Source organism: Alligator mississippiensis, chromosome 3 (genome assembly GCF_030867095.1).
Source record: "Alligator mississippiensis isolate rAllMis1 chromosome 3, rAllMis1, whole genome shotgun sequence".
Classification (NCBI taxonomy): domain Eukaryota; kingdom Metazoa; phylum Chordata; order Crocodylia; family Alligatoridae; genus Alligator; species Alligator mississippiensis.
In genome coordinates, this window is record NC_081826.1 from 269,887,508 (window position 1) to 269,906,460 (window position 18,953).

At 41.6% G+C, this 18,953-nt stretch overlaps 1 protein-coding gene across 1 annotated transcript in view; it reads right to left on the reverse strand.

Moving 5' to 3' along the window:
- NDUFS4 (NADH:ubiquinone oxidoreductase subunit S4) overlaps positions 1-18,953 on the reverse strand; it is a 78,927-nt gene that overhangs the window by 10,290 nt on the left and 49,684 nt on the right. Inside the window, exon 3 of the mRNA XM_019496116.2 lies at positions 2,910-3,082. Within this exon, the coding sequence (XP_019351661.1) occupies positions 2,910-3,082 (173 nt within the window). The remainder of the gene's footprint in view (positions 1-2,909; positions 3,083-18,953) is intronic.

The window sequence follows — 18,953 nt, forward strand, 5'->3', positions numbered from 1 at the left end:
ACAACTTATTAGTAATATTCATCCATCTAAACAGATTATTTAGCTCAAATTTATACATTTGCTAAAAAGTTAAAGTTTGCATTTTTGGCTGAGGTCAAACAAAATTTCACTGGAAAATAATATAGGTAAATAAGGCTGATTAGGGAAGTTGTTCAAATTTAAATCTTAACTACATGAGGTCTTACTAGCACCAAATAAAATATGATCAATCTGCTTGAAGGTTTTACTAGAACACAGTTTAGCTGTTATATACTTGGGGATTTATGGAGGGCACAAGGGATAGAGGAGGAAAATTAATAGTTTATCACTGAAATTGTTGATTTGAAAAAAAAACAAAACTCCATCATTATTTCATTAAAAACTGTTATTTATAGGAGTTCACTGGTTACACGGAGAAGCAGAGTTAGCCCAATATAAGATGAGGTTCCCCCCAATCAGCATGGAGGGAAAAAGTCGCTCATCTTATATCCATATAAAAAGAGGAGAGGGGAGCAGGCAGCTGTTTGTGGCTCTGACTCTGGTCCTGAGCCCAGGTCAGGGCCACAACCAGATGACAACAGCTTCTTGCCTCCCCCCCCTGCACTTACTGTTGGGTGCATCTTAGCTCTGGCTTAGGCTGGGTTCCTTCCTGGGCACAGAGTACATGTAAACTTCCTCCCCTGCCTGGCCAATCAGTAGTGCCAACACTGCAGTATGGCCAGGCAAAGGCTGAGCTTCCATGTGCTGTACTTGGGGACAAAGCCGCTCAAGCATCATCTGACAGTAACAGTGAGGATGGGGAATGAGGGGGAAGAGGCAGAAACTAAAGAGAGCAGGGTGGGAAGAAGCAGACACTGGGGACAGTAGGGGTAGAAGAGGAAGAGACTGGGGGGGTGGGGAGTGCAGCTGGCAGGGGGTGCAGCAAAGATGCAAGGGGAAGAAGTGGACGGGGCACTGGCAAAGACGGCCATTTAACCCTCCCAGGCACTGCTTTCCCTGCTGTAGCAGTGGGGGAAGCACGGAGGATTCAAGACAAACCTCCAGTACTTAGATTCTGTACCTGGAAAATTATAACAAATTTATAAGTTTTCCATGCGTACAATCTAATTATTGGTGGGTTGTCTTATATTTAGGATCATCTTATATTTGACTAAATATGGTATGTTACTAAAACTTCATGCCTTTGAATGCATATCTAATACATATTGGAGATGAAAGAATGAATAATCTGGGGAACTATTTGAAATCTTTAGTTCATTCATAGGTGTGAAATTTCAAAGTACATGACAAACCAGCATATTTTAATACAAATCAGTTTCTCCTCTATCTGCTGATAGGTCAATTTAAAATTATGATTTTTTTTTTCCTGCAACAATGGCACCCATGAACTTTTATAGGATTTAGTCGTATTATTTCTTGTATGGAAATAAAATAGCAAAAAAAACAAAAACCTGAGCTCAGGATTTCTCTCCCCACCATAACAAATACTTGTTTAAAATGCATTTATTTCTAAAACTACTTCTGAGACACTATTTTCATGAGCATGTATTTTCAACTACAAAACCAATGCTATTTCATGTCATTTAAAAGGAAAAAATATACTGATAAAGAGGTCAAGTTTCATTTGTTTTAGTCTCAAGCTCTAATGCATTAAAAAATAACAGCAGGGAAAAGTGTGTTTTTTTGTGTTTAAGGGTTTCACTATACTCTTTTCAGTGTTTGAAAAAAAAAAAAAATGTTGGAATGATTACAATACTGAAACAAGATTTTCCTGAGCAGGTACTTTTCAGAAAGTCTGGCAAATGATAATTCAGCATTAAATTACGACACCATCAGGATAAGAGTGACAAATCTGCAAAATCTATGGAAATCATGACTGTTTATTAAATCATTTGCAGAATGCTATAACTAACCTACTAGGCCAAAGACAATGATACTGTCTGTTTTCATTCATGCAATTTTTATTTTAAGAAACATCTGAAACATACTAAATACATCAATATGTCAGTTGTGAGACATGGGTAAGATATGCAAGAATGTATGACTAAAAAAAAAAAAAAAAAAGACTGCTTATAAGCTAAGTACCTTTTTGAAGTTAAAGCAAATGAACATGGACAGTTAGTACGGGTTTAGTCCTAGATGTAACTTAATGGCCCTCAAGTAATGCTGCCATGCAATACACACACACACACACACACGTACAAGCCTTGAGTTTTGGATCATATCTAAGTTAGATGAAGAAAGTCAAAACATTTTCCCCCAAACCTTTGTAGCTAAGGGTGTTGTCATCTATATCTGAACTTGAACTTATGTTGACAGCAATGTATACAGCAATTTAGTTTCAGAAATGCTTTCATGGTCTAAACCAGGGGTGAGTAAATTCTGGCCCACTGGGGAATTCTATCTGGCCCATGATGAGTCCCTCAGCCCTAGCCTACCTGTCCTGCTCCCCGCCCACCTGTGGCCCTATCTCACCCCCCTGCCCAAGTGTGCCCTGCCTGTGGATGTCCCAGGTCAGTCTAATGGAGACACCCTTGTCTACCTGTTCCACACCTCCCACAGCCATGGGGGATCATGGACGGTCTTTATGGAGATCCCTCCCTCCATCCAGTGCCTCCGGTGGTGGGTGTGAGGTGGAGGGGCCCAGGCCAGATAGGATCAATTGTACCCTTGTTCTACTGTGCCAGCTCAGGTCAGCAACCCCCCAATCCTTGGCCTGCAATAGCTCACCAAAATTCCTTCCAGCCAAAACAACTTCCCATTCCTAGTTTAAACTATTACCATGATTACATTGATCCATGAACCATTTATTGTAAATGCTGTGAAGTACAACTACATTTGCATAGAAGACATAATTGCAAAGAAAAATCTGTACAGTTAAGCGACTTAAAAAATAACAATTTCAAGTTTAAAAATTCAGTCAGACTCACGTAGAGGCCCAACCCATCAAAGGGTTTTCCCAGCGCTCCCTGGTATCAAATTCCATCTTCCATTTCTTTGTGTTGTTAACACCAGCCTGCATGGCATTACGTGCTGGAACAAAAATTTGGACTTTTCTGGTTTTGATGTGTTCCTCTGGGAAACCAGTTAAAGCAGTGATATCCTGCAAAAAGGAAATAAATGCATCATGCTTAAAAAAAGTTTATGAAAAAACATAGTATAATTTATCAATATTCACTACCTCAATAAAATTTGTCTCATTTATATTAGAAGTATATTTTTATTGTAAGAAGAAAGGACTCTTAAGATATAAATTTGTCTTTCCTCTCTGACTAATGAACTAAAGTTTCTGAATCATGACTCATTTCACTGAATCTGTTATATTTGACATTTTTTGATTGGGACGTTTCTTCTTGATGCTTCTGTACTTTGATTTGCTAATATTCCAGAATTATGTTTTCATAAAGGTAAAATTTTGCAGAATCCTTCTAACATAAGTCTTAGTGAAAGAGTTTGGTGGAAGACTAGTAGAGCCTGTCTTGTGAGCTGTTATTATATACAACAGCAAAGGATCACATAGTTAAAAAAGACCATGAAGACACTCGGAAAGTTTAATAGAAAACAAATGTTAAATTGGGGGTGGGGGTGAAATAAAAAATCTATACGTGAGGCAGACACCACTGACAGTAATTTTTCCTGATAAAATTGAAATGAACTTTCTTTCTTTAAAAACTAAACAGCAATTACATATAATTAGCTTGTCAACTCATCTTTGTAGGATGACACCTACTAAAGACAGTAAAAATGGATCATCAAATACTTCCTCTAAAGATGCAGAAGCAAGCCAACTAAGTACTTATGACTCCAGCAAATACATGTACACTTCAGGCCAACAGAAGCTTCTCGGACTCTATTTTTCCTTGCCTTTCTCCAAGAAAAATGCTAATTTGGTGGCGGTCCAGAAATACACAGTTAAGGTTCAGACATATTGAACTAATCTTGCCAGTGATGACATGACTTGAATTGAAGAGGCAAACAATTTTAACCAAACATTTTGGTTTTTACAAGTCTCTAGCTACCAACTTTACAGGATTTTGTCTGGTGGCAAACTTAAAAGCTCTTGATGCTGTCACCAGATCATCCCTCAAAATGAGGCATGTTTCCTTTTTTGTTTCACTTCATAAAATAAACTTGGAGAGATCAATTTGTCAGAACTGCACTGGGGAGTGAGTGTGAAATGCTTGTCCTGCATTATAAGTAAAACAGAGAGAAAAAAAGACAAAAAAGGAAGGGCGGGGGGGAGAGAGAGAGAAAAAAGAAAACACAGGAAGTTTTCAGCTCATAAAATTTGAATTCAGACTACCTAAAGCAAACTGTCAAAATATTTTAACAATTTAATCATAAATGTTTTCCTTAAGCCTAAGTAATGTTTATTTTTAATACCAGTCTAGCCATGATATGAAAAAAAGAAACACCACAGATTACACAAATATTGCAACACATACACAAAACACATCCTGACAGACAGGCGTTTTTGACTGCTGCTGAAGTCTCAAACCACAATTTAAGAGAAATATTTTAAAGTTAGGGGTTTTTTTTATGTTGGCAAGCACTGTCGTGCTTAACACAATACTTTTTCACCTGCAGTAAAAAGCAGGTGTGGTTTTACTGTTATGGCTTGTCTGTTGTTTATAAAAACTGACTAGGAAATTATTATATACATAATCACAGACATACTGGTGCAAGTATGTATGGGTAAAATATAGTTAATAGAATTAAATATTTTAGTTGATGAAACAAGTTTTGGAATGATTCTGCTGCATGCAAAGGTTGTTACAAATGCATCCAATTTGTGAGCATCAAAAGTAATCAAAGAATGGTAACACTGGAAATATGAAATGAAACAAAATGACTTGAGAAAGTGTTTGTTAATGCAGTGTCTACAGTTAAAATGTTTTGAATTCCTCAACACAAAAATGTTGTAATGTTACCTATTAGAGGAATTTTTACATGTCAACAGCCTTAACATCCCTCAGTCTGAAACTCCACCAAAATGGGAGCATGACATATAATTTTAACACAGCTTCATAGCAAGTTTGATTAAAAATGACGCTAACCTGCCCCTGAAACACACTAAGCGTTGGACTTGTAAGTTATTTGTAATGAAGAAGTGTCTAGACTAATTCATCTGTCAACCCCCCCACCAAAAAAAACCCAAACAGAATATCATAGTATAAGTTTTATGCACTGAATTGGCTCTAAATCATATAATTAACTTTATTAGTAGCATGGGATACATCCCATGAAGATCTTTTAAGTGAAAATAAAAACTGGCTGTTTTAAGACATTAAAATAATTACATGATGTTGCCAGCCCTTCGTACTTTTGATTCATTATAGCTAACGTTTCCATGCCTTCTGGGAACACAGCAATTGTTTATTGATATCTTCCCCCAGTTTAAAGTTGGCAATTGAACAGACAGTTGTTAGGACAATGAGTTTCTGGATTTTCAAACCCACAAGTTGTCCTGACATAGAATCACTGTTTTTGCTTGCAGTAGACATGTAAGGTACTGTAGCATAGCTGAGCTGTTGCCAAAGATATGGAATAAAAAGGCTTGGCATCTATCACATACTTGACACCTAAAGAGCACAGAAGCTCTAAAATTCCTATTCCCTGTAGGCACACTCTTAGTCTAGACAAACTGATTTCTCACACTTTTAAAATGCATTACAACACTCTATTGTGATCATTTCATCCACACAGCTCCAGCTAGTGACAGAAGAACCTGTGCTTTAAGCGACATTTCAATGGGCTAAAGCTCCCGCTCCAAGATTCCATTAAAACAATATAATACTTGAAAAGAACTATGCTGCACTAAGTTGAACTCTTTACTGTGTCTTCAGTGCTTTGTTCTGAGTTCAAGTTCTCATTGAAACTACCTGTGAACCAACTTTCCAAAACAAAGATGTTTTTGACAGCTATTTTCAATTTGTTCTTTTTAAATATTGCGCTTCTGACTGATGTTTGCTTTAGTATCTGAATACTAAAATGCATGTTTGACATCATGTACTAAGATTTTTAAATAACGTTTATATATTAAATTTAAAAAGATTTAAATAACCTGTAAACAGATTTGCTAAACTGTTTAATTTCAAGCAGTAGGCAAAGTACTTCACATTTTAGTTGATGTAAATTAGGTTACCATGCAAAAATATTCTGGGATGTTGTAGTTCATGAAGATAATTTTGAAAAGAGTAATTTCTAAAGATGATCAGTTTGGCAACACGCTACAACAAGTTCCAACAAACTGAGACAAATTATATTGTTTTGAGCCTGTCAACAAAATTTAAAAAATTACGAAGTAAAATCATTTTTAGATTTGTGCTATTTTAGCTTCTGTAGTAGTGAGAATCCTGGCAAAGCCAGGGTGCTGAATACTTGCAAGATTTTCTACCACTCTTCCCAAAAGAGGTTGGGAGGTAGAAGACAGACACTTCACACAAAACCATACCTGTAGTACATAGATTCAAGATCAATGAATGTAGGTTTCAGCATGATGGTGGGCTACTTCATTTTTGGGGGGGGGGGATCATTCCACTCTTCAAGACCCCCATTATTACATAAAATTAAATCTTGAAAAATAATTCTAAAATCTAAGTGGAATGATTTAAGAACACTGGCATTTCTACTTATACAAGTCAGGTGTACATGAAAGCATCTTGTTTCCACTTTCTCTCTCATACACACAGTTTGTGTGTAATTCTGCCATCAAAATATCTACTGTTTAACTTTTCCCCCTTTTTTAAATAAAGGAAGCAGGGAACAAGCAATGGGAAGTTGATGTCAAAATGCAGAAAAACCTCCCAGCAAGCTTCCAGCAACCACCCAGGATTTAGAGTCTTGCTAGCCGCTCTCTTTTCAATACCAGAATTTCACACATTTCAATGACCATTATGACTTCAAAGAATCAAATTTTCATCATTGTCCGTCATCTGCCGGTTGATTTGTATAAAGGAGTTCTTCTGCATGCACTTCAGACAAAAGGCTCCTTACTTTCGTGGCTATATATCAAGTTTAAAAGTTCTGTTTGTGACAGTTGTGTCTGTGGTAAATTAGGGTAACACTGAAGGAGTGCAGCTGCTCTGCAGGAACCTCCTTTTTGGCATCATTTTGCTTAAATAAAAACTGAATAATTAGCCTCTGCCTTTATTAAACCGCAAAAATGCCACTGGCCTTAGTAATTACTTCCGGTTGCCCCACCTACTTAACCTCAACAGTTTACACTTGTTATGAAGGAGGAACAAATAGAAGTTTTCTGTACTTTATAGGAGTTTAAGGTAGCTTGCTCCCCTCCCCCCAACATGATTTAACAGGTAAGTAATAGATTGCAACAGGCTTTGCTATAAATTCACAGTTTCCATAGAAAATGTATTGCAACATTAGAAATCAAAACAGTGGGTACTTCAGGTTACCACACATGCAAAAAAAAAAAAAAATAACAACAGTAGGCAACTTTTCTAATATTTGTTACATAGCTGCTGTAAATGAGACTTCTTTAAAATTCACTTTGCTTAAATTGTTTACGGGTAATAAAGATGAGATCATACATATTTATCCAATTCATTCACAGATCCTTTTCAGAGACTGCTTAGATTTATACTCCTTTAAAAAGTATAAATCCACTATGCAATGCACAAATAGAAAAATAGAGCAGAATAAACTGAACATGAACAGGCAATGTTTGTCTAATAGGTACAGACATAACTGGGGGAAACGCGTATTTGCCTTTAGGGAATTCCATATTGCATGGTACGTAGAATTTTCTATAAGACAGTAGAATCTTTTTTCATTAGTACAATAATTCTCTGAACAATACATTAATACGTTCCTTCATTTAAATATACTTAGCAACATAACTAAAACATTACTAGAATTCTCTTATTTGTGAAGTGGAATACAAGATCAGAAAAATAAAGTCTAGCCTCACATTTCATGTTTAGACTATAAAAAGATATTTTGGTTGAAATCGATAACCACTGAAGAGAAGAATGAAGGGAGCTGAATCTACAATGAGCATAATTTGGGCAGTATATCTGCAACAGATGCACCATTTTTCATTTTGGCTAGATTTTGGTTTTGATAGAAATGCCTTGCATTATCTTTTAGCCCAGTGACTTCATGCCAAAAGTGCAATCATTCTGAAGAGGTGTCTCAGTTCAGTTATTGGTCTGAGTGAGGCTTAAAAAGTACTTTCAGTCTGAGCAATTTTTACCCTTCAATGCATATGCCAATCCGATAATTACTCAAAGCACTAACCATAATGTTTGAACTTCTTCTGTAGATGATGGAAGTCTCCAAAGACAACAGAATGATAAGTTGGGAAATCCGTTATGGGGGTTATGTGAAAGTGTTTTGTTTCTGAAGAAGTCTTTCTTGTTTTGTTCCCCTCCAGCTCAAAAAAAAAAAAATCAATCATAGAAATGCACTTCAAAAGTTATGGCATCAAGTATTAAAGTATATTCTGGTATTCTCTAGACTACTTAGACACTGTCACTGAGCAGTTGGTTGTGTACTGAAAAAGAACAGTAAAAAGGAAAAACAGGAGTTCATTCAACTCCCACATCATAAAAATGTTACCTTAGCCACACATTTTTGACTAAAGATCTATGTAAATTTCATATGTTCATTTTCAAATCAAGTGGAGAACATAAGGAAAAGGAATAGGAGGAAAATGATGTTCCTAAAGGTTCATATTTTAAACCACAGAGAAAAAGTTACTTTAATATCTTAAGCGTACAATAATACACTGCATTACATTGATGCAGATTAACACATTAAAGTTTGGCCTTTTGGTGACAATCAGAAAAGGGTAGTCTATGAAAATCTCAACTGTAGAGATTTTGGCAAAACTTGTGCAATGCTTTTCTTACTTGAAGACAGTATTTAGAAATGCTTAGCTTCTATTACTGCTCTGATAAAGCGTATCTAGTCGAGAACATGCACATTATGAAATAATGTAAGAGGCAAATGCCAAGAAGTAAAGAATATGCTTAACTATATCTTAGAAATTACAAAAAAAGTGTTTTGAAATAAAAGAAACTGGACTTTCAGTTCAGAGGTAGAAGACATCTCATGTTCAAAATAAGAGTAAGCCAAAAGAAATGGAATCTTAAGTTGTCTCCTGTAGTTCTGCATTCCAGTTTTGTGAATACTGGCCCAATTATAACGTGTGCAATCAAAGAAAAAAGGAATAAAGCCTGATTTGCCTAAAGTCTGAACTGTATGAAAAGGAAAGACCGATGCTTAAAACTCAATGAAAGAAGTAAAAAACTAGGAGTGCATTTTATAAAACAGATTAATCTTGCTACCACTAAAGTCACTCGGTATGAGTAGTATTTATGCTTTAGTTTGGCATAATACAATCCCATTTTTATCTTAAAAAAACAAGTCATAGAAGACTTAAAACAGATCCTGTAAACTCTGCATTTTTCACAGCATGGCTGGAGGGCTGTGAAATAGGAGGAGAGAGACAACGAATAGTTAACAGGCAGCAACATAGCTAAAAATAGGATATTTTGCTTAGTCTAACATCAGAACTATTAAAAGGATAGAGGGTCATTAACAACTATGGAGTGAAGAGCAGTTGGAATCAGGCAGATTATAATAAACCTTGAAGTCAATTGACTCTATCGGCCCTACCTGAACAGTTGGTTTTTAATTTTGGGTGGAACAGGAAATCAAAGTACAGTGCAGTTTCACCACTGCACACCACCTCACCCACTCCTGGATCTGCCCCTCGCTTCCATGCAGTTGCTGGAGGGAAGAGAAGGAAGAGGCAGGAGCCATTTTACAGCATCTTCATGCTGCTGTTCTGGTCAGTGTCACAACCCAGTGATTTTAGTGCCTCGGCACGGTGGAATTTTCCCGCCACATGAGAGTCTCTGTGCACAGCAAAAGTTTTCTGTTGCAACAGAAAACTCGGGTGCAAGACAGTTCCTGCCATACGTATGCAAATTTGTGTCCCACTATTGGCCAGTTCTAAATTATTCCTACGTGGCGACTAGCGATTGGCTTGTTAGCCATATAAAATTCTGTGCAACTTCCACCCAAGTCGGAGAACTTTGAGCACGCTGCAGAGTGCCTTTGAAGATTCCTGACTCGTGGCTGAGCTGATGGATAGCCTGATCAACTATCGATTTGTCTCCCCGTCGCCGAACGCCATCCCTCGATGTACCCTTTCCCTGCCGGCCTGGTTCGTGTATGGATTCGCTGGACTGAGCCTAGCCACCTGGAGCAACTCGCGTAGTTGTTTAAGCGACCAGACCACCTGCGTCGTGGCTACTAGTGGCGTAAGTAAAGCTTTTATGCAACCAATACACTTTGTTTGCCTCTCCATTCAACAACCGAGTAATTTCTAGATCACCTCAAGTCGGCCCCGGCCGTCTGAGACATGGCGACGAGGATGGGATCTAAGGGCACGGTGATGGAGATGAACCTAACTGGGTGCTGCCCTTGGCGCACCGGGATCCGCCGCGTGGAAAATGCAAGCGATTTATAGGCGCATATCGCCTACCACCAGGCGGTAGAAGGGGATGAACGAAATATTGACGGCTACTACTCCGTAAAGAAATAAGAAGCGGTCATAAAAGAGTGGAGAACAAAGCTATCCCTTGGGGAGTTCGGGTGTATAATGGGGAGCGACCGGGTCTACTATTGACCCCCGGAGGAAACATAGACCATATCCCTAGCCGGGGTGAAGGCGTGGAAGGCAGAAAAGCTGACCCCCGCTCAGGAGTTTGCTCAATGCACCCGATACCTGAGGGAAGGAGGGGAACCCACCCCAACGGACTGGTTCAACTGTCCGGATTTGGTGCCTGGGTCGCGGGGTCATGAGCTTCTCATTCAGCTCCAGGAGGACCTGGAGACCAAGGGCCGTCACGTGCCCAGGTGGGGTTTAACCAAGTGGAAAAAGGGAAAAATGATGAATGTGGTGTTCCGTACAGTAGCGGGTCTACTAAGGAAATATGAAAATGTGGAGGTTCAGCTGCATACGGTGGGTAAGGAGTTGCTGGAGCAGATGGCAGAGAGCTCCAGAGCGACGCTTATCAATAGCGCCAGCTGCATGATGCCGCTGATAGAAAATGGCGCCGAAAGAAACGCGAGCCATCTGGAAAACCCGGAAAGGAGGGGCGGAGCTTCGGAAGACCCGGCGGGGATCCGCTGAGCGACTCCGCCCCCTGAGGTGACATCGTTCCCAACGGCCCCACCTCCTTGCCACAGGGAGGGGGCAATGGGAGGAGGGATGTACCCAACGCTCCCACCTGAAGAATTTAACTCTCCCTCCGCCGCAGCTCACCCGATAGCTGTGATGAAGCGTGTTGCAGATGAAGAAGGTACCACGCGTACCATTGTTACTTCTCGCACGAGCACCCGACCAGAAATACAGGAACTTTGCAGAGAATCTAAAATAAAACCAGAAGAGACTTTGGCCATGTGGTTGGGGCAACTAATAGTAGAATTCGGATCTGACATCTTAGACAAGGAAGAAGCGAGTGCCCTGACCCGACAAGCGGCGTGGAGCGGAGGGCGTGCTACTGATCTGAACGTGGTCACGGACAGTACACACTGGCCCATCCCACTCCCAGCGCTTGTAGTGGGACAGGTAACCCACAAATTCCACACCTGGCATGAGGGTCGCCCGCAGAAGGCTACTGCAGAACAGCTCCTCTTGGCCATAATTGGAGTGTCATATCTTTCATGAAGCCGAAGAGCGAATCCAATGGGGCTAACGGCAGCCCAACGCAAGGAAAGATGGGCTCTTCGCCACCTATCAGACCCCGGAGCAATTCCAACGCCTCTGGAAGCTATAGACGCCTGTGTAGAGGTATATGGAGGGACAAATGCTGTTATGCTCCGACTCTTTTTGAACCCGATGGCGGGTCAGCCACTGGGAACTCTTTTGGGCCATCTCCCACGTCTACAGGCGCTCATGAAACAAGGTGAAGGAACTTCTAATGAGGTAAAAGACCGATTTTCGGCGTACCCAGTCGAAGCACCGAGACCAAGACGTCAACTATTTAACCACCGGCGAGAGCTATGGTGTTCTCCTCAAAGAACATTGGAGGAAAGGAACATGTTTGGGTTCCTTCTCGGTCATTCCGGACTCATGAAATCTCAACTGCGTGTTTTGGGGGAAAAGAGCCAACGTCGTCTAGCCGACGCACTGGGATTCAAATTCGAGGACCAGCCAAAAAACGAGTAATGGCCATCGGCTCCGCCAGCGGCCTTCTCCAACTTGAACCTGACCCCAATGACCCTCGTCCTTACGCCGAACTTACTGTCTACGACCCTGCTGATCCAGATGACCAACGAGTACTCTTCCTTCTTGATACTGGGGCTCAAGTTAATGTAATTACCTCAACAATACCCCACCAGAAAACCACCAAAACGATCAAGGTACAAGGGCTTAACGCTATTGCAGTCACCACAAAGGTCAAATTCTTAGTCCAAGGTTATCGATACACTCTAGAGGCCGTGTTAGGAGGCATCAACTTCCTAGGAATCCTGGGGATTAAGGCGCTTGACCTTAAGGAACAAGTGCTACAAGCATTACCCATTATTATCCCAGAACAGGATTGGCATCGACCAACACTTCGTAACAACTCCACCTGGAGGTATCGACCAATCCCAACCAAGAGTCCCCTAAAAAAGTCCCTTACTGACCTCCTGCGGCGACTCGAGCAATGAGGTTGTATTAAAACCGTAACTGCTAGCACCTACCTGTCACCAGGATGGGGAGTCGTGAAACCTGGAAAGCACAACGAAGCCCGGCTAGTCGTCGATTATAGGGAGGTCAACAAAAGATGTCAAGTACTTCAACAACCTAATCCTTCTACTCTACCATAATGCATGTTCGAGATGGCTCAATTCCAGCAAAGTAAGTGGGTCGGAATCGCACTGGATTTGAAAAACATGTTCTTTTCCATCCCGATAACTGACCCTGAAGGAATACTAAGTATGTGCATTGATGGCACTATGTACAGATGTATGGTTTGCCCGCAGGGGTATCGTAACGCTCCGTCGCTGGCTACTGGTGCCATGAATAATACCCTAAAGAATTTTCAAGCCTCACATTCTCTTCCTCCAGAGAAGGAATTAAGACTCTGGAGTTATGTCGATGATATTGCTATCATGGGTCGTGATAGTTCCGTAGTTACTAGTATAGTCAACCAACTAGTCGCTCACCTTCAAAGTGAGGGATGGACGATCAACGAGGAAAAGTCATGTCTACATCCTGTAGATGACATCACGTTCCTCGGCACCCGATATATCGGTTCCATCCGCCACAGAATCTCACATGATGGTCCTAACATCGATCCATTAAAGACATTCCTCCCTGTTACTAAGAGACACTTCCAACAGCTTTTAGGTCACTTAAACTGGTACCGGCATTATGTTGAACCCAGTCATTTGGCACTGCTCACTAAGTTGCAGTGACAGATCCGTGACAAATCCCGAAAATCCACGCCTTGGACGGAAGGAGACCAGTGGAACCTGCTTCGCCTGCTAGCCACGGTTAAAAACACACAGCTCCACGCCATTGATCTGGGTGAGCCATTAACCGTAACCCTTGGGTTCACCACAAACCATGTGTGGACTGTTGTACACAACCCTCGCGATGAGCTAGTATACACTGCCCATAAGATGCTTCAAGCGGCATAACATCGATATGGAGCTATAGGGAAAATCCTCCTAGCCGGACAACTAGTGGAGCCATTAGCAAGGGGGCATGGGGCACTACGCGCTCCCGGTGCCACATTGTTACCCTTGTTGGATGCGGAAAAAGTCGACCCGCATTTTCAGGGGGAGCCTAAAACGTGGAATACGTTGGTGCTTACCCACCATTACAACTGGCAGTGCTGGAAGTTTGAAGATACGACGCCTAATCCTAGCCCAGGAGATGAGGAAAAGGTCCCTACACTGTATGGAACTTCTGCCCCGGCGTGGATGGCTTCAGATGGAACCTCCCGACATGGCGGAGGCTATGGGTATTACTGCAAGGCTTGTCACGAGAAAGAAATATTTCAAGCCTACCCAGATGACAACTTGGCCCAAAAATGTGAACTGTTAGGATTCCTCAAGGTACTGGAGCATTGTCTGACACATCATGACGATACGCTCCCCGTTCCAATCATCGCAATCGACTCGCAGTACATTTACAAAATTCTTACTGGTACAGCCCTTCCCACCGAAAATTTGGATGATTGGCAAGACATCTGGAAAACATTAACTAAATTTGCATGCCTCCCGTTAGTTAGGCACACTAAGTCACACCGTCCGGATACTGATCCAGTACATGAGGTCATCGATAAACTCTTAGAAGACCCACTCCGGACCGACGTAGTTTTGCCTATCACATCTACCTCCGGTCCTGAAGTAAACCCATTCCTTGCGTGGCTTCATGAAAATTGGGGCCACCCAGGACCGCGAGCTTGCCATCAACGTTGGCGCCAAACCATTACAGAGCCGGCCTCGTATGGAGTTCGGCGCGATTGGAAAAAGGTAGCTCAGGCCTGTGAGATATGTGCTAAGGAGAAGTGTTATCGAACTAAACATCAACTCGGAGCTTTCGACTCTTCGCAGTTCCAGGCGGGAAAAGTCTGGCAGGTAGATCTGCTAGGACCCCTCCCAGGGTCTAAGCCGCCAAATAAAGGATTAGTCGTTGTTGACTTGGGAACGAGACAGTTACAAGTCATTCCCTTATGAAAAAGCAATGCCACTGCTGTTATTTCCGCTTTAACTGCTGTATTTGCTACTTGGCAACCTCCTCATGAGATTCAGTCTGATGGGGGACCCCCTTTTAACTCTAACGCTCTAGACAAATTTGCTCGTCTTCACAATGTAGCATGGCATCTCCATCTGCCATACAACCCGCAGTCCAATGGCGTTGTAGAAAGACATATAGGCCTATACAAAGAACAACTTCGTCTCAGAGGGGGAGGGACATTTAGAAACTGGACTAAATTCAATCATGATGTTCTCATCTCACTGAACACCTCAAAACTGTTATGGGACGAAGCTAATGTCAAGAAACCTCTACCTTGGGAACCTAAGTTCCAACCAGATGAGTTAGTGTGGATCTCAATACCGCACCCCTGCCAAGCTCACCCGCAAGTTCATAAGGGAACAGTTCTACGATCGGGACAGTATCTTAATACCTATTCTGTCCAATTAGAGGAAAAGCCCGATCGTCCTCCTATTATCGTTCATCACAACTGGATGACTCGTCATTCCGACGTTCACCTAGTATCCTTATAGTATTCTCTTTTGTTTTGTTTTGTTGTTGTTTTCTTTCTTTACAGGCCTGACTTCAACAAAGCAGTAATCTACAGCCGCTCGATTGTGACATCCGTCGAGCACCCAACTGCGGTTCCTTCGAGTCAACGAAGTGAGGGCTATGGAGGGGACACCGAGGCAGCGAATGTCCGCCGGGCCAGAACTTGTTCTGGCGCTGCTCCTCCCTCATTTCTGCTACAGTGTATTAGTTACCTGTTGTTGATCCGTACGTAACAGCAGTTTGGGGGAAGAATGTCACATTAAAATGTATGATTGACATGAATGAAACCATAATACAAGTTTCATGGGAAAAGATACATGATAAAAGTGCACAAACTACTGTTGTGCATCATTCTGAATATGGGGTCTCTATTCAAAGAAAATATCATGGGAGGGTGTTATCTAGAAGTTCTTCGCCCATTGATGCGACGATCAGTCTGTATAATGTGAGTTTCTATGATGAAGGAAAGTATATATGCAAAGTAACTACATTCCCACTGGGAAATACACAATCGTTAACAATTGTAACTGTACTTGTTGAGCCCACTGTAAGTTTCACCAAGGGGCTAAATTCTCTAATAGATGATGGAAAGTGGGCAGTGGCAGCCACTTGTACAGCAGCCATTGGGAAACCCGCTGCAAATATAAGTTGGGAAGGAGACTTTGGTAAAATGGAATATAATTCAATTTCCTTTCCAAATAGAACGGTAACAGTTATAAGCCGATATAAGATCATTCCCACTAAATTTGCGAAGGGAAGGCGTATAACTTGTATTGTGAAACACCCAGCTTTGGACAGGGAAATAAGATATTCTCAAGTCCTAGACATCCAATATGCTCCTGAAGTGTCAATAACTGGCTATAATAAGAATTGGTTTGTTGGACAAAGAAATGTTCAACTTAAGTGCAATGCTAATTCTAACCCGCCGCCTATAAAGTTTACCTGGGCCAGACTAGATGGACAATGGCCTAAAGGCTTACTGTCTGTAAACAGTGCTCTGCATTTCAATAGCCCATTAACCCACAATCATGGCAGGACTTACATTTGTAGGGTGATAAATTCCCTTGGTCAAAGAAGCGATCAAAAGACTATTCACGTATTAGATCTTTCTACCATCACTACCACACGATCACCCATGGTTTCATGGTATCCTTCAACTTATAGCATTACGGGCTTAGCGTCAGCATTCACCCTAACAGTAATGCAGGGACGCAATTGGGGTACCATCATCGGTAGTGCAGTGGGTGGAACTCTCTTTCTAATGCTTGGAAGTATTTTAATTGGCATTGTCTGTTATGGGAGAAGACGGACGTCTCGCGGTAACTATTTTGTTATGAACCGCATTTCACTGACTGATAAAAGAGGGGAGTCCCAAACAGATGTTCTCCAATCAGATGATGACCAATAGTTGTTGTTATATGTTTAAGTTATTGTGTTTTATAGTTTGTTTAAAAGACCGGTCTGAAAAACTGTTTGTTATATATATATAATATTTGTTGGTTGCTTAAGCTTTGTAAGGCCAGTAAGTCCTTAGATGAAAATTCCTTATAACATGCTCATGTGTCTAAAATTCCAGTTGTGCCGTCGGCAAGGGGGCATGTCACAACCCAGCAATTTTAGTGCCTCGGCATGGTGGAATTTTCCCGCCACATGAGAGTCTCTGTGCACAGCAAAAGTTTTCTGTTGCAACAGAAAACTCCAATGCAAGAGAGTTCCCGCCATTCATATGCAAATTTGTGTCCCACTATTGGCCAGTTCTAAATTATTCCTACGTGGCGGCTAGCGATTGGCTTGTTAGCCGTATAAAATTCTGTGCGACTTCCGCCCAAGTCGGAGAACTTTGAGCACGCTGCAGAGTGCCTTTGAAGATTCCTGACTCGTGGCTGAGCTGATGGATAGCCTGATCAACTATCGATTTGTCTCCCCGTCGCCGAACGCCATCCCTCGACATACCCTTTCCCTGCCGGCCTGGTTCGTGTATGGATTCGCTGGCCTGAGCCTAGCCAGCTGGAGCAACTCGCGTAGTTGTTTAAGCGACCGGACCACCTGCGTCGTGGCTACTAGCGGCGTAAGTAAAGCTTTTATGCAACCAATACACTTTGTCTGCCTTGCCATTCACCAGCCCGCCCAACAACCGAGTAATTTCTAGATCACCTCAAGTCGGCCCCGGCCGTCTGAGACAGTCAGAAGATCAGCTTCTCTGCTTGCTTAAGACACGCACGCCAATTTTGGGAAAAATGTGTTTGTGCTATGTGAGCAAATACAGCATGGCCTCAAATTCTCTTCTGTACAGCATCGATACTTATTCTGCTGGCAGAACCATATTAGGGTCTTTGTCCTAGCTGGACAGAACTTTTAAATATATGGAGATTGTGACTTGACACTTCTTGGGTTTAGACAAAGAAAGGGGACATGTCCATTGCTGAAATGATGTGCCATTGCTTACCAACATTAGAAGTAATAGAAGTTTGCCACAATCATCGTGTTTCCACTAGTATTTGGTCACTACAGGCATAATTTCCTTCTAAATGAAAAGGAACAAGATGGATGGCTGGAGGGCACCAAAAACTCATCACACACAACACTGTCTTGATTCCCTTGGCTAACTCCAACTGAACACACCACTCACTTCAAGGTGTAATCCATTACTCTGAGAGCAGACAAAATAGTTATCTTGCCCTTAGGCTAGGCTTTTTGTGAGTGGCATCTTTTATTGGGTTAAATGCATGCTTGGTATAGACTTAGATAAGCTTTTGAATGCAGTGCTGCCTCCTTCAGCTCACAGATCCAGACCATGCTAGGACAAGAAATGCAAAACCTGCCAAGACATCTCCACCACTCCCACAATAACCACACCCCACAACAGAACTATCACCATTCTTGGATCTTACACCTGTACCTCCAGAAACGTTATATAATCTCATCCCGTGCACCAAATGCCCCGATGGAAAATATGTAGGAGAAACCAAACAACAACTGCGTACCAGAATGAACGCACACCAAAAATCTATCGAAGACAAGAATACGCAATTACCTGTGGCGGCACACTTCACAGGACAATCACTCCCTCTTCAATCTCTCAGTTCTAATCCTCAAAGGGAACTTACAAAATACCCTTAGTAGACGACCCTACGAACTTCACTTCATAAACCTACTGGATACAAAAAATCATGGACTCAATATAGACATCGGATTTATGACACATTACAGCCTGCCTGACATCTGATTCACCAGGCACCTGCCAGACTTGACCATTTACACTTTTCTTACCCCACCCCCCTGCCCTTCCTCCCTTTCCCTCTTTTACTACCCTTTGTCTTCCTAATTTCCATCTATTTACTTTTTCCACAGACAGCTTCTTTTCTACCTTGGAAAATTACTACAGTAGTCTCCCTTACTTACCTTTGGCTTCCCCCCCCCCCCCCTTTCCCTGCTCTACCTTTGGTTTTCCTAACTTCCACCTATTTACATTCTCACTGACATCCTGTCACACTTTTAGCTTCTTTTATTCCTTGGAGTCTCAGAAGAGCAGAGACTCCCTACACTTGAAGAAGCATGATTGTGCCCAAAAGCTTGCAAAGAACTTTTTTCCAACTACTCAGTTGGTCTAATAAAAGATATCACATCTACCCAAAGAACCTTGCCTCCTTTATCTCACTGCATTCAAAAACTTGTCGCATATTTGCTTGACCAT